The sequence below is a fragment of the Trichophyton benhamiae genome, assembly GCF_000151125.1.
Source record: "Trichophyton benhamiae CBS 112371 chromosome Unknown contix01456_5.r1.exp, whole genome shotgun sequence".
NCBI classification, from domain to species: Eukaryota; Fungi; Ascomycota; class Eurotiomycetes; order Onygenales; family Arthrodermataceae; genus Trichophyton; species Trichophyton benhamiae.
In genome coordinates this window covers 445,642-465,867 of record NW_003315080.1, presented here as the reverse complement: position 1 = coordinate 465,867, position 20,226 = coordinate 445,642, and the positions used below count along the sequence as shown (strand labels likewise).

Genomic DNA, 20,226 nt, shown 5'->3' with positions numbered 1-20,226 from the left:
CTTAAGTAGTTTATGTAAGTCGGCGGGCGGTCTGGCGGGGCAGAAAAAAAAAGAGCGCCCCGGAAGGAAAAAAACGAGGCTGCCGAAAGGGGAAGGCGGTGAGGGGCGGCAGAACAAGAAAAAAAAAAAAAAAGGCTCCGAGGGGCAGGTTTTGGCAGAAAGCCCAAAGGGGAAAGGCGGTGACCTTGCTAGTAGTAAACTGCGCTCGTCTTCAAAGAAAGGTACTTTTGTAAGTATATAAAGCTAGAGCAACTAGAGCAGCTGCGGACGCAGAGAGCCGGTGATAACTAGCGGGTATACAAGCATGACACGGATGGACTGAGGGCTGACCGAGTGCTGTTGGGCTTGTGAAGGCACAGCTGAAAAGGCGACAGGATAACTACACCGAAAGGCTGACGGATCCCCGAAGCCCGTTGCCTCGATCCCAGCCGCGAGGCGGGCGCCGCAGAACCACACACGAGTTGAGAGGAACGAAGAGGAAAGGAAACTAGCCGAACAATCCTAGCAAATAATATAAGCAATACGCGGGACCAGCATGTCGAAGTTCGGGGTCCTGGTCATGGGCCCGGCCGGCGCGGGCAAGACGACCTTCTGTACGTCGCTCATCCAGCACCTCCAGAACACTCGGCGCAGCTGTTTTTATGTCAACCTCGACCCGGCCGCCGAGAGCTTCTCCTACGAGCCCGACCTGGACATCCGCGAGCTGATCACCCTCGAAGATGTGATGGAGGAGATGGGCCTGGGCCCCAATGGCGGCCTGATGTACTGTTTTGAGTTCCTGCTGCAGAATCTGGACTTTCTCAACGACGCCCTCGACCCGCTGAGCGAAGAGTACCTGATCATCTTCGATATGCCGGGCCAGATAGAACTCTATACTCATGTCCCGCTCCTGCCGTCGCTCGTCCAATATCTGTCCCGGTCTGGAGCCCTTAACATATCTCTCTGCGCCGCCTACCTGCTGGAAAGTTCCTTCGTCGTCGACCGGCCCAAGTTCTTTGCCGGCACGCTGAGTGCCATGTCCGCCATGATCATGTTAGAGATACCACACGTGAACATCCTCAGTAAGATGGACCAGATAAAGGGTGTCATTGGCAAAAAGGAGCTCAAGCAGTTCACTTCGGTGGATGTCAATTTGATTGAGCCTGGCAACGAGGAGGAGTCAACTGGTCGAGACCCGTCTTCCACCACCGAGGTCCTGACCGGTAGCTCATTCAACCGTTTGAATAAGGCTGTTGCCCAACTAATTGATGATTTTAGCATGGTCTCGTTCCTCAAGCTTGATGCGCAGGACGAGGATAGCATCTCTGCCGTTCTAAGCTATATTGACGACGCGATACAGTACCATGAAGCGCAAGAGCCAAGAGAGCCCGCTGCTGACCCCGAAGCCGAAGCGGACATGGAATGATCCGCTTATTTCCAGTTTATTGATACCATCATCATCTTCGAGCCGGGTGGATGGTGTATTACAACGCGGCAAAAAGGAAAGAAAGAAAGAAAGAAGCTTAGCGCCGCGCTAGGCGGAGATGGTGCAATAATGGCCTGCGATGATGGTACAAGCGACCGTCAACAACAATGCAAGACCAAATAACCGCATGGTTAGCCATGGATATCCGCAGCTTTGAAAGGAAACGGATATCCACTCGGTTGCCATGGAACCGGTTTGGGTACCCATCCCCAATGTGTCATGAACATTAAAAGTGTTTAAAAGAACTACTAGTTAATACAAAAAAATACCAAGAATAATAATATGAAAAGGAAGTATGCTGCCCCAAGTTCAACCAAGACGTGCCAGCATGGATCGTAATTTTCACCTCCATGGCCTGCCTTGCGAACTCCTCCATTGATCCTGCGATCGCCACCCGCCCGTTGTCCGAGAACTCCTACCAGAAGGCGGCTCGTTTGCTATCAGCTGCCGGATGAACCCTTCCAGCAACCCAAGCACCCACGCAGCGTCATACCATACTTGCTCCCACCCGACGTTATACGCATACCATGCAACTCCTGCGATCGCGCCCCAAAACACCAACCGGAACACCAACATGACCCAAAACATTATGACCCTCCGTGCATAGTCCAGGATTTTAAGCGATATGATGAAGATAAGAAGCAGCGCGAGTATCGAGTAGAGGTCTGGAGGCGAGTTGAGCAGAGTATTTATCGGCCTGATGAGGTATGGCTCAATGTATGTGAGTTGGGTTGAATGCCAGTGATCCCGGGCTAGTTGTATGTATGTGAAGATGTTCTGTAGTATTGGAGGAGGGATGAGGCGCGATAGTTGGTTGAGCGCTGGGAGAATATAGTCTAAGTATGCCTGTCAGCTCTTCGTTGCCGGGTTATTATGTAGCGCTACGCATTGTTTTGGTAGCCATGACGCCAATCTTACCTCTCAGAGGCGAGTCTCCTTCAAAAGCAGCCATGATCAAGTAGAAGTCGAACAGCCTGGTTCTTGTTTTATGTCCTCTCTTGGGCGATATAGGAAAAAATATTCCGTGGTATGATTCTCCAACTGCGTGATTCCAGTCAAGCTCCGTTGTACTTTGCTTTCCTTTGCTTCTCCAGCGTTGAACTTCAATTATTTACTTTGCTGGCCAGATCTAGTGTCAGGTGACTTTAAAGCGAATTGCTTAGTAACTAAGTGCGCATAATTTACTTCTAGACGTTCAATATAATAAGTAATAAATTGCAAGAAAGGTAATGTTAATACAGAATTGAATAGTAAGAGACAACAAAGGGAAAAAAAGCCAAGAGAGGGAAAGATTAGAAAGGTGAAATGGGAAAAGGGAAAAGGTCAAGATAGTCAGACAAATGTGAAGGGAAGCCGCTCCGGATAGCAGGACAGGCGATCAACGTCTAAAATGCCAGAGAGATCGCGTGAATGATTTTCGCTGAGCGAGAAAGGCCTCAGAGGCTTTAATGCCTACCTTCGGCTTCCTTTTCCTCATCTTCGGTAAGCCCAGGCCATTCATTGATCACCTCCAAGTCCACAAAGAGCGTCCCAATCTCTTCCTTTCCGTCAAAGATTTTCAGGTTGCCATTCTTAGCAACAGTAGTAGGGAACTCGCCACCACCTTCGTGCACGCTCTTTCTGTATTCCAGCTCCTGCGTGCATCCTTTGCCTTTAGTTCCAAATTGCATGAAGGCCGGTCTGCACAGCTCGTCATAAGCACCGTCGTCCTTGATCAGGTCCCTGCCACGGTCTGTCAAAGTCAGCCTGGTCCTGAGACCAAGCGCATCCTTGACATCATGTTTCAGAAGGGGTCTAGCGAAACCGCTATCACCGTATTTGAATGTTGTATCGCCCAGTACCTCGTAGGCTTCACCTTCGCCTTTGTCGATCACAGCCGCTCTCATCTTGTCACAGAAAGGGTCGGTTTTTGCGCGGAATGGTCCTGCCTCCTGAAAGACGCTAGGGATGTGCTTGGCATCCTTGTAATTGGTACAAGAAGCCTCGTGGCCATAAGATTTGCCGCGGGCTGCCAAGTTTTTGCCATTTGGCTGGGTGAGGTAGATGCAGTCCTTGATCACCTGAGTCTCGACGGCATCGACATCAGGGAAGGAAGGGTAGCTCTTCTTCATACACTCGGCGTATTTAGGTCCTCCATTTTCGGCCATGATTCTGTTCAAATCGGGAACGCCAAGAGGGGATCCATTAGAATTGTCATGTCGTTTGGTATGGACAGCATCAGCAATGCAAGAGGCAGTGGCTTCCGCAATAGCCCCCGTTATTTTGCCAAAAAAGCCCCTTCTAGCCAGACAGGAAAGGACACGCTCTGGACCATCCTTGATTTGAATTGGTGAGGCGTAGACCGATGGGGCGAGGAAAGAAACAAGAAAGGCGGCAGTGGCAGGAGCCATGATAGCAGAGGTAAATTGAACCATCTTGTCAGTTGGGATATTTAAAAATGTTTGGTTTTGGGGGCTTGTAGGGAGCGGAGGAGCGATTGAGCTGGTTTGTCTGGAAAAGGATCTGTGTGTTTGAGTGTTTGGATAGAAGGAAGAACTCCATGGTGGTTCTGCGGTTTATATAGACAAACTTCTCGGTCCTTTTGCTGCTAGATACATAGTGATTCAAGGCATATCACTGTTCAGGCACAACTGTCTGTTGTGTAATGCATTGCATTGCGTGAATTGGTCATGAACCTGCTCATAAGCGCAGACTCAAATCTTGAGTAAGCCATTGGCATAATAGTGTGTAAGCTCAGACAAAGAGTAAGGACTACTATACTGCTATGCTAAAATGGCAATGTACTCAGGGTATCATCAGGACTGCATGTATCCCATGGGGCGCAGTGATGAGAAGCTGGGCCTAAATTTGAGGATATCGACATCTTGGGTGTTGTTGATGAAGTAACGCGCTTGCAGTCTTCGCGGCTGCGCTAGCGACAAAATCGATTAGTAAATTTTATTATGTAATTGCAAAGTTACGTGTTATTGGCCAGTATATCTCGCACTGGTCAACGCCAAGACCAATCAAGCGACCTGCGCTAAAAATAGCAAGAACCCGAGTCTCCAGAGTACGTCCCACATTGCCATCTGTCTATACTTATATGCAGGGGGCCATGGTTACAGGTTAACTGCATGTGAATAACACTCCGGCCAGCTCTCCACTCTATCTGGCGCACAATACGGAGTATGCTTAGAGCAAATGCATTTTGAGGCAGCTTCATGTTGGTGTCCATGCAGTATCATTATGAGTGAAACCCACCACTTCTGAGCTATCAACTAGTTTTAACATGACTCCTCACTGAGCATGACGCGGTAACTAGCCCGGGGAAACTGTAAAGAGCTTTCTCTCCTTTGTATTCCTGGTATGAGTCAATTGTAGGCTGCTTGCTGGCCATGAGCAGAAAAGCGTAAAGCGAAGTTTGATATCCTCTGCAGCTAACTCTGTCATATCGACCCTGTAGCATGAAAAGCTGCAAGCTGAATTATCCCGTAGGTCCAGTTATGCGCCATGACTATAACTGAAACTCGGGTTTCAAAAATGCTGGTGCGAAGTTCGTTAATTTCGATTATCAGCGTATTCAGAACTCGCTCTGACGGCGCAAGCACTCTTCCTCGTTTCAGAGTGGCAAATGAAGAGTTCCTTCATACATCAAGAGCTTGTCAGAGACCCAGGTAATGCTATTATTTGTCCCAATAGTGATCTGGTACTCTGTTAGTGGAAAGAAGCAGCCTATCAGACAAGCAATGGAAAGAGCAAGAATTCAGCATAGCGTAGCATCGCATTGATTGTTGAAGGGCAGCAAGAAGAAAAACATAAGTAACAAGGAAGCTAGAATACAAGATTCGAAACGGTGGGTTGAATGCAAGATGTCCACCTCCGTTGTCGAGGAAAGCAGGAAAGAAGATCCGTAGTCTGGTACCATCGCACTTCCCAACCTGGAGTGACTATTAATTCCTCCATGGGGAAAAAAAAAGAATAAAGTAGAACAGTAAAACAAAGGGGCCCTGGCTGACCTCAAGGTATGTATAAAACTCGCAGAGAGTCGAAATATGACAAAGGTAGTATGGGAAAGAGAAGTAAATAGAGAAATAAACTCCAAAAAATTGAAGAAGACCAAAGGGAATCAACCATGTCAAGCCAAGCCAAGCCGACGTGAAAATGCGCCTGTTCAATGCTGGGATATGGAAAAAGAAAAGAAATTTAGGGTAAAGATAGGTGAATAAAATATTAGGAGTAATTGAGACTCGTGCAATCCCTTGCACGGTCTATATATTAAGCCTCTAACAGAATGAGATGGTAGGATTGGTTTGTTTATTCGACATCTATCGTTTCGTAGTTGACTTCATGGCTCGTTTATGGGCGGTGGTGATGGTTGTTGTATTATGGCGGAAGGCGGTAGTATGTTTTGCGTATTTATTAAGTATTATTAGCATTGCTGTATCTGAGCTTGTAGCCTTCTTGTCTGGCGAAGTGCTTCATCCCTGTAGATTGCAATTGTTAGACTGCACAGTCAACTATTTTGCATTAGAGTGATCAAAGGACATACCTGTCTGACTGCAGTTCGGCAACCTGCATCTGTGCCGTATTCATCCGACTGACGACCTCTCCCATCTCAGCATCTGCATCTCTCAAAGCTTGCTCCAAGGCTCTAACTTTGCTTTCGAGGTTCTCAATTTGGGCCACCTGGTTCAAGCCTTGGGCCTCACCACTGGTCGTCTTGGTGAGACGAGGTGACCTGGACGTTGGGAAGGGTGAGTTTGGCAAGACGGGGGAAAGCATCATTGGACTTCGGACACCGTCCTTGGCTCTGAGAAGGAGGGCATTGTGATTTTCCATGAGAGCGGAAACCTCCTGCTCATGCTTTCCAACTTCTTCTTCCGAGCGTTGCTGTGCGAGCATGAGCATCTCCTCCAATGACTTGAGTCTCGATTGCATCTCGTTTATCTTGGTAGCCGAAAGCTTCTGTTCACGTTCACCCTGGCTGATGGCGTCGGCAAGTCGGGCTCGCAAGGAAGCATTTGAGGCGACTTGTTTCTTGATCTCATTCTCGAGATCTTCATTTGGTATCGGTGAGCCTGGCTCAGCATTCTCCCTTTCAATTTTGAGCTGTGCATACATTTCTTCCAAGGAACTGGCGGTGGTGTGGAAATCAGTCATACCATTTGCATCGGTTCCGTCCATATGAGGAACAGGGATATCGTAGTCCTGCAGCAGAGCGCGGAGAGAGCTTGTTTCTTGTTCGGCACGATCAAGGTCCATCTTTAGCCCGGCAAGCCCCTTCTCACACTGCCATTTTTGATCAAGGGCGTCATCCGCCCGACGACGTAGAAGATTTATTTCCTCACGCAGGTTTTTAACATCACGTTCATAACTCCTCTTTCGGGGAGAGTTAGCCTGTCGAGCCCGGTATAGCTCGAGTTCCATTAGCCTGAGGCGTTTCTCATGTTGTCGAGCTTGGTAAGACTGGCGCTCGAGTAAGCTCTTAACCGTTTGATGAAGGGCGTCACGTTGAGTCTCAACATCCTTCATCTGATTTACTAACGACTCGTGGAATTCGGGCCCCTTCACTATCATCGAGGTTGGACGAGAGAGCGAACCGGATCGAGCAACACCATTTCGAACCGGGGGCATTCTGGCCAGGGAGTTGGATCTAGATAGTCCGCCAGATGCCCGATTATTGCTTAGCCCGATACCAATCCCGATAGCTTCTTCGGCGATCGAGTCGATACGAGGTGATTGGGGCATTTCGGGAGGTGCCTTCCGAGACTGCGAGAGAAGGCTGTTTTCGTTGCGGAGGTTTTGCATATCTTGCTGCATTTGGGCCTGGAGCTGATCTCGCTCTAGTTTCTGTTGCTCGAGTTCCACCCTCATACCAGTGAGAAGGTCTTCCATATTATCCTTCAGCTGTCGTTCCTCCGTGAGCCGTCGACGGGTATCTTCCAATGCAGCCTCAAGTTCTTTCGATTTCCCAGCCGCATTTGACGCCTCGACCTTTTCTCGCCGAAACTACAAGATGACAATTAGCTGAGAGATTCTAATGCAAATCGAGAAAAAAGGGGGGGTTTAACATACCTGACTAATTTGAGACTCGAGAAGCTGAACATGCGATTCTGCAACCTGTCTTCGCGAACGCTCTTCCTGCCATTTCTGCGAGAGATCAATCTTCAATTGCGCACGTTCCTGCTCATAGTTCCTCTTCAGCTTCTCGATGTCCTCGGTCTTGGTACTACCGTTAATACTTAGATCCTTGACGGAGGAACCCTGGCCAGAATCTGAAAAATAATATTCACTGCCTCTTCTATCGCTTTCGCTGCTCTCTAGTTGCATTCTCTCGACGATATCCTCGAGTTCCATCTCTCGACGGATGGAGCCAGCCAGCTCCGAGCTGATCTCACGTAGTTCGTGTTCCATGTCGGCTAGCCGTGAAGTCACGCTGGCGTCCATGGGCATGGTCTGGGATCTGCCGGCCATTTTAGGCACAGAAGAGAAGGAGTCCTGTGGACGATGGGTGTTTGTAAATACGGTAGATGCAGCGGTGGAAGGATTCACAGACGTCATAGGAGAAGGCATAGGAGAGAGAGCAGAATCCGAGATCTCAGTGGCACAGGACTCGTTACCTGGAGAGGCAGAACCAGCGTTAGTCTTCCAGCCGAAGAAGGACGTGATCTTGCTCCCTGGAGTCTTTGGTGTCGGTCTGTAGTCGACGGAGCCGTTAGACATTGACCGAACACTAGAAGAATCGACGCGCAGAGGCGGAGGCTTTGCAGATGGTGCGTGCTGGGGAGGGTGTAAGGCCATGGTGAAAGACCGTTTGTGATCTTTGAGGCTCTGAATTACCGCATTCAGACTGCGTCCAGAGAGTAGCGGTTCGCTTGTAAGACGGGCGCGCGTAGGCTGCCGGAACTGCTGCGTCTCAAGTACAGAAGCGGTAGAGTGGTTCACTCGATGGTGATGCTGAGTATATCCTGGGAATTGTGGCTTTGGAGAATGCCCATGTGGAAATCTACACACGTACACTGTTAGCAAGATTCTGTACATCTGGGAGTGGAAAGGGTGACAGCCGAGTACGAACCTGTCGAGGTCTCTCACAGAGAAATTGATCGACGTAGCGGATTGGGGAAGCGAATCATGGCCCGAGGAGGACGCAGACGGCCTCCTGGACTGTGTTGGCTCAGCCGTCAAGTGCAAAGGAGCGACGTTGGGCGGTAGCGGCTTTCTGCGAATTGGCGGCGGCACCGGCGGCGGCGAAGGGGTAGATGCGTAGTTGGAGTCGTTTTGGTAGCAGTTGTAGGGAGAAGAGAAACTCGAAGTCGAGGAAGTGCGCGTACTGTCCCAGTAGCAGCTCTGAGGAGAGACAGGAGTGGCGCCTGGTGGCGCCGTAGTGGTCCCCTCCGATAGAAAAGCCGCCATATTGGCCAGGCTTGACGTCTCCGTCTCTCTGTCTCTCCCTTTTCGCTCTTTCTGGCGTCTCCTGCTCGTTGGCGGTTCCTCCTTTTACCGGGTGGACGAGGGGTGGAGTTGGTTCAGGGGCTTCTGCAACCAGGGCAAGGGCCCTGGTTGGCTGCAGGGCGGCGTTAACTCTTGCCTAGGCGCTCCCTTAGCCCTTTGACTCTGGCCCATAGGACCCCTAGCACCTTGCACTGAACCCCCCTAAAAGCAAGCCCCAGGGCTTGTCTTCGCCCACACACCCCAGCTCTCCCTCAGACTCGTCCAACAACCCCCTGATTTGGAGAGCCTGAAGAACTTCGGCGCTAAGGCAGAATCACGTGGACGGCAGGCACTCAGGCCTCTCTTAGGTCGTTCTTCTCGTCGTCTTCCGTCCGTCTGTCTGTCTTCCTTCGTCCCTTCGCACGAAATTCGGTCCTCACTCCCAAGTTATCTTCGTCGTTGGTGGTTGATTTTATGCCACATGCGCCAGGACACGGGATGGGATGCTCGTCTTTGTTAATGGCCTGTCAGTCGCGCTTTGTTCCTGCATAAAGCGCCATGCGTCGACTGCAGCCAACAGTTAGCAACCCAGGTACGGCTGGGGCAGAAAGTGGAAGGTCAAATGTGATCGACTGGTATATGGAGAACACCTGGGTGTATATTCCGTATGTGCCGGATGGGAGTAAGTGTAAGGATAAGAGCAGTGTACGTATGTTGTGTCAAGGACTTCACGGGAGGAGGGAAGAGTGCATATTTAAATATTTTTTATACGGGGAACCGGCGGCCATGAGCTGCGGTGTTCCCTCATCCCAGGCGAAGGCGACAGACCGAAGTGGACGTCTCTTTGCTTCTTCGGTGCAGGCCGTTTCTCGATCGATGAGATGGCTTTCTTGTTCGACAGGGAACATACCGAATACCGGCCTTAATACTCCCTGTCCAATGGCTGGCGTCCTGGCCCTGCTTCTGCCAATACGCGCTGCAGCGTTAGGCTAACCTTGATGATTCGCAACATGGTGACTGGCCAATGGGATGTCGTTTGAGGCTTCTGATCTTGGTGGCAAACAGGATCTCTGTTCCGTACTTCTGGGGTTGGTTTCTGTTGTGCAGTTCTGAAGATCTAATGCAGCCGACAGGTGGGTGTTATGGTCGATGCAGGCAGGCTCTAGAAGGATTTGGAGTACAAAAAGAAAGAGACACAAAAAGAAAGAGAAAGGCCAAAAAGAGAGACCAAAAGAGATCAAAAAATAGGCAAATATATAGACAGATCCCGAGAATACAAGACACCCTTCAGCCCTCAAACGTATATCTCAGCCACTCTCCCACAGCTCGGAGACTCTCCCATCTCACGGACTCTTCCCGGTCAGTCATCAAGGCCATCACTCGCGCCTTCAGGCCTAGTTTGTCCAGCTGGTGTCGTCGCTCGGGCACTTCCCTCACCAGACACCCAACGTCGTTACACGCAATAGCCAAAACCTGCTTGTCTGTCTCCCAGTCCTTCGACAGGATCTCGACCAGCTTCTTGGGTAGGCTTCCTCCATCCTCATCCAGGATTCGGCGTGCATTCTCACGCCAGAAAGTTGGGTTGCGGTGCGGGGGTGACCAGCGAAGGTGGCCAGCTTGTACTTCTGCGGCGTACTCGTCGAACGTGGTCTGCTTCTTCGTATATTCATCCAACATCTCTGTCAGGGCAGAAAGGTCCTCAAGCAAGTCAGGGTCACTTAGATGGCGGCTGTTCAGGTTACCCAGCATGGCTGGCAGACGCACCACCACCGCATTTGGGAGAAGATTCGCTTTGCTGCTGGATAGTAGGTTACGAAGCGTTGAGAGCAGCAGACGAGTAGTCTTCTCCTTAGGTGAAAGCCTTAGCAAGTTGGTGTACAGTGCGATTATTTCATGTTCCCTAGGATATCACGTTAGTTGATGCATAGTCAAACGCTATTTTTTGTTTATCATGGGTTTCTCACGATTCAAGCTGGGCACCAATCAAGTCTCCCTCAAAGCTCAACTGCCACAACACAAGAAGCACATGGTACAAGAGCTGGATTCCAACTCCGCCGCTAATACCGGTTTCCCCAGCTCGACTTCCACCCAGAGAGGACCCGTTATCCTTGGTTGGACCAGCCGCGGCGCGCAGAATCCCGATCAGTGGTTCGACGGTGTCATTCCTCTCCTTCCAGAAGATTTCTCTTGATCTCTTTGTCCGCAGCAAAGCGGAGTATCCTTGCACTCCTATATCCTGTAGCCCGGTATCCGCACTCTTTGTCAAAGTAGACAGGTAAGCATAGAGCTTTGGCAGGGCAACCTCGTCCTTTGGAGATGTCTTGGGAGTAGCTCTGAGCGAGGCCGAGACAAGGTTGGCCAGCAGGGACGAAGTGAGCAGGGGAATTGGATCCTCCGAGTTTGTCGAGTTGGTAAGGAGAGGGAGGAAGTGTCGATAGCTCTCGCTGCTCTCCACCAGAGCTGATGTCAGAGCCGGTACATCTAGACACGCCTAGTTAGAGGTTGACTACCAAGTTATCGGTTCGGTCATACATACCACTAATTAGATCTCCGGCGAGGACGAGAATGTACTGTATTATATCTGTCCGTCTAGTAGCAGACTCCAAGATGCTCTTCTCCGACCCATTACCGGCCAGCAGCGAAGTGTATGCCGCCACATCCTTCTCAATCGTCTTTTGTCTCGAGTCCTTCCGCACCTTATCAACAGCCTTGACCCGTTTCAGCTGCTCTTCCGTAATGTTTCCTGCTCGCACTGCGCCCTCCCATGGTATCGGTCGAGCCCTGATGTTGTTCTGCAGCGAGGTGAGGTAGGTTGGTGGCTCGAGGGACATGGCTGGAGCTGCCAAATGATGACCGGGACTGTTGTGTCTGTGTGTATATCTGGGAATCTCTGTGAGTAGCCGGTCTGCTTCAACAGCAGCTTGGAGCTCCGGTCAGTGTCCGCTGCTATCGCTTCTGCTGATGTTGTCGTTGATGCTGAAGCTGATGTTGAAGTCGTTGTTGACGTTGTCGTCGATGACCGTCGTGAACTTGGGAGCTCCACGCCAAGCCTGTTGCCTCTAACTACTTAACTCCTAATTCGAAGATCGAAACATCCTTGGATACTCAACTATCAACCTCCCCAAGGAACAGTCTAGGCAGCATTAAAAGCTATGATGGTTGCTACGAGACAGAAAAGAGAGAGACCGGACATGCCTCTCGTCCTTATCCTCTTTATATCCTATACTAGAGTCATCGAAATTTATTAGACGACCTCGCTGAGACATCCCTCTGGTACTGGACACAAACCCCAGAAGTAACCAGGCAGATATAGATTTCAACTTTAGGGACGATCATCACATTGAATGAGAGGGGATAAATATGTGGAATCGTGAAGATTGGTCCTCCATTTTTTGGGGAGAGGGAGGCACCAAATGAACTACCTAGGCATTCCAGGGTCAGAGCACCCCTCCCCTGTAGTGACTGTAAATAATTGATAATATGTAGCTAGGCAGCAACGGGAAAACGGCGACCCCGCAAACAAGTCCTCCCTGCTCTCGCATTTCGTTTTGATGAGAGAGAGACTGTCAACTATACCTCCTTCCAACACTACTCTACAGCCAAACCGAGACTCCGTTTCCAACCATGTGCAGGTATTCTATCATACCTATCATTCCCTCTCGATGCACCGCTGTTCCAAAGCATGTAGTCAAGAAACGAACATATATTCTCTGTGATACCCCGCAAAACCAAGGGACCTACCGGCACTGCGAAGACGAGCATGCAACAGAGACCGGAAAATTTGGATCATCACGAAAGGATGCAAATTGTATAACCTGTCTGAATCCAGCGCGAAATATTATCTATGTATATCCTCTATTAGATAGGCCCGAAAGATCGATAATGTTAGAAGCTGACAGGTTATTTACTTTGAAATACATCAACCCCTAGCACCACCAGAAAGACTCGAGAACATTGCGGCAGAACCGACCTGTGAAGGGGAAGTCGACTCTACCACGCACCGTTGATAAGAGGACTGGCGTTTACTATGCCAAGGGATTAATAGTGGTGGCTCGGAACATGGCTTGGGCACCGAAGACAGCAGCGGCAATGAACAACTGCATGCGGATATATACTATGATTTGTTAGTCATTAAGTGAGGCATTGTGCCACCCAAGACATTTTCTTATTACCTACCTCGAGTATGTTCACTCCGTTTTCTTTCCATCAGGCCGTTGATGGATAGACTCAGGTCATTCCCATGTTTCATCCGTCGCTGAATGTCTCTGATCTCTGCTGCTACCTCCCCTGCATTGGAATAACAACCACGCCAGCACTTGAGAATCACGCCGCCGAGAAGAAGCCGGCTTGTGTCAGGGTATTCACCCCTCGCATACCGAGCTTGTAATTCATGTTCCTCCAGTCCCTCATATGCTTTGAATGTAGTAGAGATTTCGTATATCGCAGATCCGAGGGAAAACAGTTCCGTCTGTACAGTAGGAGACCCTATCACGGCCGTGGGATGCTGGGCCGTCGGGCTGACAACGACGGTCGGCCTGCTCCCGTCTATCGAGCTTCCAGAGAAATCGCAGTACTTGACATTATCGTCCCAGTCGACCAGCAAGTTGTGAAGACCGACATCAACCTGAAAGACACCCTTTGCATGGAAATACTGCATTCCTTCAGCCGCTTGAGCAGACCATTTCAAGACGTCATCGAGGCTAGCTGTCCGGCCATCTTCCCTGAGCTCCCATGTTCGGAATCGTAGAGGGTATCTCAGTCGCTCAAGGACAATAAGATCCTTATAAGTGTATAACAGTTTCACTATCCGCGGATGGTCCCCAAGTCGCTCGAGAATCTCCCTTTCCACTCGAAGCTCTTCAGCATTCTCCTCTCCCCCAGTTGGCGTCTTAATCACCGATAGCTCGTCAACCGCAAAAACAATGCCTGAAACTCCTCTATTGACAAACGGCAGATCCCAAAGACACTTAGGGAAGTTTGCTTTGGCCTGATTGGGTTGGCCTGACATGATATTGAGCCAAGTACGCCTGAGAAACTGAGGTCAAACTGGACTTTATTAAGTAAGCAATAAACACAGCTTCGGCTCTAATCAAGATTGTGGCCAGGCAAATCCACCTATCCAAGGGATGGATCCATGGATGACTAAAAGTCACATGATTGATCAGTGGACGGAGTTACGTAATTAGTTAACCTACTTGGACCGGGCAGGTAGGGAGAGCGTTGCTTGGAAGTGGAATGAGAACGTAGCCAGTACATGGGAACGAATTCTAGTTGGCTTACATTTAGCCTATCCTAGGCGCATTAACTACATAACTTGTTGTTTTCACCTCCCAGCTTCCAGAGTCTATAGAGATGAACCTGGTTGAATCATTGGACATAGGGGAGCAAATAGTTTGCTATCCTAGTTAACTAGTTATCTCCTCAGGTCATTATAACAGGGCCAGTAAGTTTGTCGCAGTAACTTTCCAACGCCCTGGCCATAAAACACGTTTGGCTCCTCAGGCTTTACATTTCCCAGTAAAGCAAAATCCGCAGTCTTCCCGTCCCAGGCCTCTTGAAACATCCAATCCACCAGAACCATCTTTGTTTTTGGCACAGCATTTTCCGTCTCGGTTTTTACTACAGGGAGATATTGGTTAGTATACAGACTTAAATAGAGTTATGACCAAGAAATCAAAGGCAACAGGATCATATGCCTCGTCAACCCACGGGGGTTCCCCTTACCAATTCTCAAAGCTGTTCTGCGGACCTAGCCTCTTGCCAGTGCAGCGGTCACTAGCCTGACGCACTCCGCTGCATCCTTTCAAGGCCCCCATGACGCCGGCGGTATCGCGTCTGGATACACCGGCGTTCGTGTTGGCCAACGGATTAGCCAAAGCAAAGGATGCGAGACATGCAAAAGCCGCAGAGTAGAGCAGAGTCGACTTCATGGTGAATGATTCTTGTGGTCGTAATGTTTTCTGGAAAGTGAGTTGGATGCGTGGAATGTGTCTCTGGGGAGGGGTCAATAATGGGGTATTTATACCCATGCCCCTTTGGTATCTCGTTTTTCAGTCAAATTAACTCGACCGCTTATTTGTGATAGTGACCTGAGCTGGCTTGATATCGATGGACCTGACTGGTGTAAAAAGGAATGCATTGCGAGCGGGCCACAAAATAGCTTCCTTAGCCACTGTTGGGGAGCCATCATATTTGATGATCATCTGCCGATAGAGCATTTAGTTGAGCCAGCTCAAGCGTGTTTCGATCGTAGACATGTTGTGGCTTCTTTATACTTCGATACCTCGGAACGAATTTTGAAGATGTGCACAGTAACACCGAGCATCCGTGACGGATCTTTGGTTAGATAATTTTGTATTTCCTGGCCCCCAGATCTTTCATCCAAGTACGGAGTACTTTTAAATGGACACCATAAGAGTAATAGTCCACTACAATAACGGGCAGTTGGCTTTCTATGGCCAAGCCTTCCAGTTGTCGATGGATTTTGTGGCTTTAGATGGCGTCTCGTCAAACGACTAGCAAAAAATCACAGTTTGAGAGAGTAATCTCTGCAGAACGTATCTCTCCTGTGCTGTTTCATTCTAAGGCAAAAGAGTAGCCCGCTTGCTGGTAACACTTTCAAAGACTGGTTTTTCATAGGTAAGGCCGATTGACAGGTTCAGGTTCTCTGGGGGGGAGATAGTCCAGGAGCAGTTGAATATGAGCTCAGGGTCATTCCTCAGCTCTTGCACCAACAGTGAAAGCGATGCGAAACTAGCAGCTGGCCAGGCCTCTCTTCTCGGGTATTGCTATGTCCATATAGTTACTCCGTAGTTTAGTAGATCTACGAGCATTCTTCGATCTCGTTCTTTGATTAAGTGTTGTCAAATAGTCGGCTGCTGGCGTCTGCATTGCAAGTGGAAGGCTGAGGAATTGTGAAACCCGTAACGACCCTTTCACTGACTCCAGATCAGTGACTCAAGATCGGATAACTTCCTGGTTATCTTTAAAGGACAAACTGTCCGCGAACAAAAACATCATCCTGCTTCCTTGTTGACGAAGAAGCGAAGAGGCGGAGGATTTCCTGGTTTGCCTTTCGACCGTTTATGCTTAACCTTGAATGGCAATCCGGTTATTTATAGTTAGCTTCAACATTTGAACCACCGTTGCTCTGTCGCCTATCTCATATCATCTGGCCTGCCCCCCTCGACCTCCCCAAAGACGCAAGAAGACGCCGGGTCAACACGAGTGCTCGATGAACACCTGATACATGCGAAGAATTACGCCAGAGGCGAAGCGTTGAGCCATGTCGAAATGGAAGGTCGGCTCTTTTTTACAGCAAGCCGTGGCTGGCGTCGAGTCCAGGCTGGACACCATCTTGGCCGACAGCGACAGCGAGGCTGCGCAGAATGGAGATAAGACAGAGAAGCCCGCAGAGAAGCAGCCTGGTCTCCGGGCGGGCATGGCGCCTCCTAGTATGTTTGGTCCTTTAGCTGGTAGTTAACCGTTGGTTGGTGGCAGTAGGAAGCTAACTCAGTGCACCAGGTCTTTCAAGAAGCTCCTCCTCGACCAGAGTCAATGACAGACTCCAGGAACGGCTTGCTCGCGCAATGGTGAAGCAGTCCGGAGCTGGAGGGGTAACCAGTCCGCCATCGTCGACTGGCGTGCCCTCACGAACCTCCAGTCCACTCCCCGCAGATGGCAGCAGAACGAGCATTGATAGCACCGCTGGGAACATAGAGAAGATTACAGATGATACAGCATCGGATGATAAATCGGTTACTGGTTCGATGCCGCGCAGTAGTATAGATGCTACAGTCCAAGGAAGAAGGTCAAATGAGGTACAGTCTGGAGAACAGGATGTAGCAACATCCAAGAACGCTGATGAAATACCAGGCCCCTCAGAGTCTTCCAACAACGATGAAGATGTGAATTCAAGTCAGATTGCTCAAGTGGATGGAGCTGAGTCCCGGTCAAATCGTCTTCAAGACTATGAGGCGGCGATGGCTAAGCTGCAGGCCGATCATGAAGCATCTGAATTGCGATGGCAAGAGGAGCTACACAACTACATAGAAAAGATTGATGCTCTTCAAGCAAAGTTGAAGTATCTAGCAAGCGAAGCAGCAGAGTCGGCTCGTAATTCTACGGCCACTGCTGCTCCTGGCTCCATGGAGAAGAAGCTCTCCGAAAAAGAGGAGAAAATTGCAGCTCTTATGGAGGAAGGTCAAAAGCTGTCAAAAACCGAGCTCGAGCATCGATCAACTATCAAGAAGCTCCGGCAGTATATAGCGGAAAACACCAAGTCTCAGGCAGATCTCAAAAAGAGGCTTGAGAAAATGGAAAAAGATCTAAATCAAGCAAACGACCGTGCTAAACGAGCAGAGACAGCTGAGAAACGAGCCACTGCCAGCTTAAACAAACAGTCAAGTGCAGAGGAAGATCTAGAATCTACAATTGCCGAGCGCAACATCTTGAAAGCTACTGTTTCTGATTTGAGCTACCAGCTATCCAGGGCATCTGCTAGAGCTGAAGCTGCTGAGAGAAAGGCTGAAGAAGAAACCGCAAAAGTAGAGAGCCGACAGATTACTGAGCTCAAGGATGAGCTATCCAGTGCGAAAGTGGAGCATGAACTCAGTGAGGAGAAGCTACGTCGTGAGATTCAAGATCTTAAGGACAGCCTTAACCGAGAAAAGGAGCGCTCAAGGACCCAAGAAGTTGAACTTCGGGGAGAGCAATCTGTCTTGGAGAGTAAGATGGAAAGCCTACGAGCTCGTGCTGAGGAAGCTTCATCCAGCGCCACTGGTGACGCGCAAGCCAAACTCCTACGGCAGGTAGAGACTTTACAGACGCAGTATGCTGTAGCCAGTGACAACTGGCATGGAATAGAGACCTCTTTACTCTCCCGCCTAGCCAGTGTGGAGAAAGAAAGGGATGATTTTGCTAAACGGGAAGGGGACATGCGCCGGAAAGTCCGGGAATCGGTAAGAAAGGGACCTCTAACCCCTAAAGAGATTGACGTGTATGTTAACATCCATATAACAGGTTCTTAAAGTCAAACGAGCTGAAGGAGACTGTGAGAACTCCCGTGAACTTTCTCGTGAGCTTGAGCGGAACCTTGAAGAGAGTAAACACGAAGTGAAAAAGTTGCAGGCAAGACTCGAAAAGGTGGAGGAGGAATTACTTGCAGCACAGCAGGATCTGTTGAAGCAGAAGGAGATCCTGGATGCTACCTGGGAACAGCGTCTCGAGGATGAGAGAGCCAAATGGCAGGAGAGCATAGCAGCCTCTCCATCGGTGCTTCAAGCTCGAGGGGAATCTGGGACGCCGAGTCGACGGTCGGATGTGTTGTCTTCTCTGTCTGAGATCCCACATAGCCGCAGGTCGTCTACTCTCCCTAAGCTGGATACTCCTCCCAGGCAGAATTCATACTCGTCTTTGAACTCCAATCCCCTCCTTCGTGGTACAACTGCCCATGATACCTCGTCTCCACTAGTTGACAATGTCTCTATCCAGACACTAGAACCCGACGAATATTTTAATGGTTCTGTTACTCCAGCAACTCCCTCGGTACCGGGAACTCATGCTCAACACTCTCGTGGAGCTCATGATGTTGTTTCTGCGTCTACTGTTGCAGCTGGGCCGTCTGTACAGCTGGTGGAGAGGATGAGTGCTACTGTCCGCCGGCTTGAGAGTGAACGTGCAGGCTTCAAAGATGAATTAGAACGTATCACCTCCCAGCGAGACGAAGCAAGACGTGAAGTCGTTGAACTTATGAAAGAAGTTGAGGAGAAGAGAGCTGGAGATGAAGAAGTACGAAAGCTTGAAGAGCAGGTTCAACAACTGAATGAGAGATATCAAATTACTCTTGAAATGCTTGGTGAAAAGAGCGAGCAAGTAGAAGAGTTGAAGGCAGATATCGCGGACCTAAAGGATATCTACCGCGACACACTCCAGAAACATCTCCAGTCATAAACCAGGTTCGGCGTTGCTGTGTTGAATTCCTCCCGTTTTATATCTTTGCCCCTGTTAATGCTGCTATTACGATTAGATACGAGGGAATCTACTTCGAGGGAATGTGTTATCAAATGTATTGAAATGTGGCTACTTGAAGCGTGTCGTCAATCTCGTTATTTCTTGATGTACTCAACAGTAATAAATATCATCACGGCAATTCGATGCCTTCTCTTTCCGCAGTTTCAAGGATATACTTCCGAACCTATAGAAGTCAGTCAGATAACGGCATTTACACCCTTTCGTTACACATGTCATGACATCAAAAACAAATTGAATGCACTCACCTTAGAATCTGGAGAAAGTTCGATAGCAAGCTGACCGTTGGAGTCTCGTTTATCAGCCTCGGCCCCAGCCCTTAGAAGGGTCAAAGCTGCTTCTCCGTACCCTTCTGAAATTGCATGATGAAGAGCAGTCAGGCCGTCGACATCCGTAGCATTCAATGGGCTCTTCCCTTCTTCGATGAGGAGTTTGACCAATGGGACTGATCCAATAGCGGCCGCACGGTGAAGTGGCAGTTGGCCTCGTTTGTCTTTCGCCCTTGCGCTGCATTTATTTTCAAGCAATTTGCGAACAGTGGATATGTTATTTTTCGAAGTAGCAAAATGGATGGCGTTCTATCACGGTCAATACTTTTGATATTTTGTTCCTAAGCGTAGCTTCCAGAGAAAGAGGAAGGAATACCTGGCCACTTGAGGTCTTCATATTGACATCCGCATCTTTACGAAGTAATTGGTCGACTATGGCGTCACCTTCTCCGTCTTTCAAACTTGCTGCAATCATAAGTGGCGTCCATCCCGATGCATCCTTATTCTTTTCTTAGTGGATTGGCTCCATAAGCATAGCAGGGTATCGAATTATACTAAAACTGACAGTAACATCAGGATCAAAGCCTTTCATTGATATGAGGAGCTCGATTATGGGTGGTCTGTTATATGCAACAGCCCAGTGGATAGGCAATCTCTCATCTCCGTCCTTTAGGTATGCAAGTTTGGGGTTTGCCTATAGCCTGGTCAGCTATGTTAACATAGTGAGCGTCGAAACCAGCCAGTAGACGGCTATTGTCTTACGTTGAGTAGAGATTCAACTACCAGGTCTATACAAATGTTAGTGACAGATGCATCTAGATTGTCAAGCAAACGGGGCTACGTACTCTTTCCCTCACGAGCTGCCTCATGAATAGCAAATTTTGCATTATAATCCGGGTCCATCTTCGCAATATTTCATCCTCCTTCCCTGTCACGTCTTGACGTCTTTTACGGCGAATCGTACGACTTGTTGTGCTGAAGTCTAGGTTGCTGTGGCGGCCATCTCGGAGCGCGGCTGTTTGATGGACGTTCAAGTCTTGGCGAAGAGACCCA

At 49.3% G+C, this 20,226-nt stretch overlaps 7 protein-coding genes across 7 annotated transcripts; 2 read left to right on the top strand and 5 right to left on the bottom strand.

Annotated features, from left to right (window-relative positions):
* Positions 1 to 535: 535 nt before the first annotated feature.
* On the top strand, positions 536 to 1,405 carry ARB_03161 (uncharacterized protein; the record flags this gene model as incomplete). Its single annotated transcript, XM_003010414.1, has 1 exon — positions 536 to 1,405. The coding sequence occupies one exon, from the start codon at positions 536 to 538 to the stop codon at positions 1,403 to 1,405; it is 870 nt and encodes a 289-aa protein (XP_003010460.1).
* A 1,505-nt stretch (positions 1,406 to 2,910) lies between these two features.
* On the bottom strand, positions 2,911 to 3,879 carry ARB_03160 (uncharacterized protein; the record flags this gene model as incomplete). Its single annotated transcript, XM_003010413.1, has 1 exon — positions 2,911 to 3,879. One exon carries the CDS (start codon positions 3,877 to 3,879, stop codon positions 2,911 to 2,913), a length of 969 nt encoding a protein of 322 aa, XP_003010459.1.
* Positions 3,880 to 5,769: 1,890 nt separating this feature from the next.
* ARB_03159 (uncharacterized protein) lies at positions 5,770 to 8,245 on the bottom strand (the record flags this gene model as incomplete). The annotated part of the gene is made up of 3 exons (XM_003010412.1): positions 5,770 to 5,920; positions 5,994 to 7,453; positions 7,520 to 8,245. 3 exons carry the CDS (start codon positions 8,243 to 8,245, stop codon positions 5,770 to 5,772), a joined length of 2,337 nt encoding a protein of 778 aa, XP_003010458.1.
* A 1,917-nt stretch (positions 8,246 to 10,162) lies between these two features.
* On the bottom strand, positions 10,163 to 11,706 carry ARB_03158 (uncharacterized protein; the record flags this gene model as incomplete). The annotated part of the gene is made up of 3 exons (XM_003010411.1): positions 10,163 to 10,775; positions 10,840 to 11,356; positions 11,412 to 11,706. The coding sequence occupies 3 exons, from the start codon at positions 11,704 to 11,706 to the stop codon at positions 10,163 to 10,165; spliced, it is 1,425 nt and encodes a 474-aa protein (XP_003010457.1).
* Positions 11,707 to 12,900: 1,194 nt separating this feature from the next.
* ARB_03157 (uncharacterized protein) lies at positions 12,901 to 13,883 on the bottom strand (the record flags this gene model as incomplete). The annotated part of the gene is made up of 2 exons (XM_003010410.1): positions 12,901 to 12,989; positions 13,052 to 13,883. 2 exons carry the CDS (start codon positions 13,881 to 13,883, stop codon positions 12,901 to 12,903), a joined length of 921 nt encoding a protein of 306 aa, XP_003010456.1.
* A 2,277-nt stretch (positions 13,884 to 16,160) lies between these two features.
* On the top strand, positions 16,161 to 18,826 carry ARB_03156 (uncharacterized protein; the record flags this gene model as incomplete). Its single annotated transcript, XM_003010409.1, has 3 exons — positions 16,161 to 16,329; positions 16,400 to 17,835; positions 17,897 to 18,826. 3 exons carry the CDS (start codon positions 16,161 to 16,163, stop codon positions 18,824 to 18,826), a joined length of 2,535 nt encoding a protein of 844 aa, XP_003010455.1.
* A 190-nt stretch (positions 18,827 to 19,016) lies between these two features.
* On the bottom strand, positions 19,017 to 20,076 carry ARB_03155 (uncharacterized protein; the record flags this gene model as incomplete). The annotated part of the gene is made up of 6 exons (XM_003010408.1): positions 19,017 to 19,070; positions 19,153 to 19,482; positions 19,550 to 19,678; positions 19,739 to 19,867; positions 19,936 to 19,961; positions 20,019 to 20,076. The coding sequence occupies 6 exons, from the start codon at positions 20,074 to 20,076 to the stop codon at positions 19,017 to 19,019; spliced, it is 726 nt and encodes a 241-aa protein (XP_003010454.1).
* Positions 20,077 to 20,226: the final 150 nt, after the last annotated feature.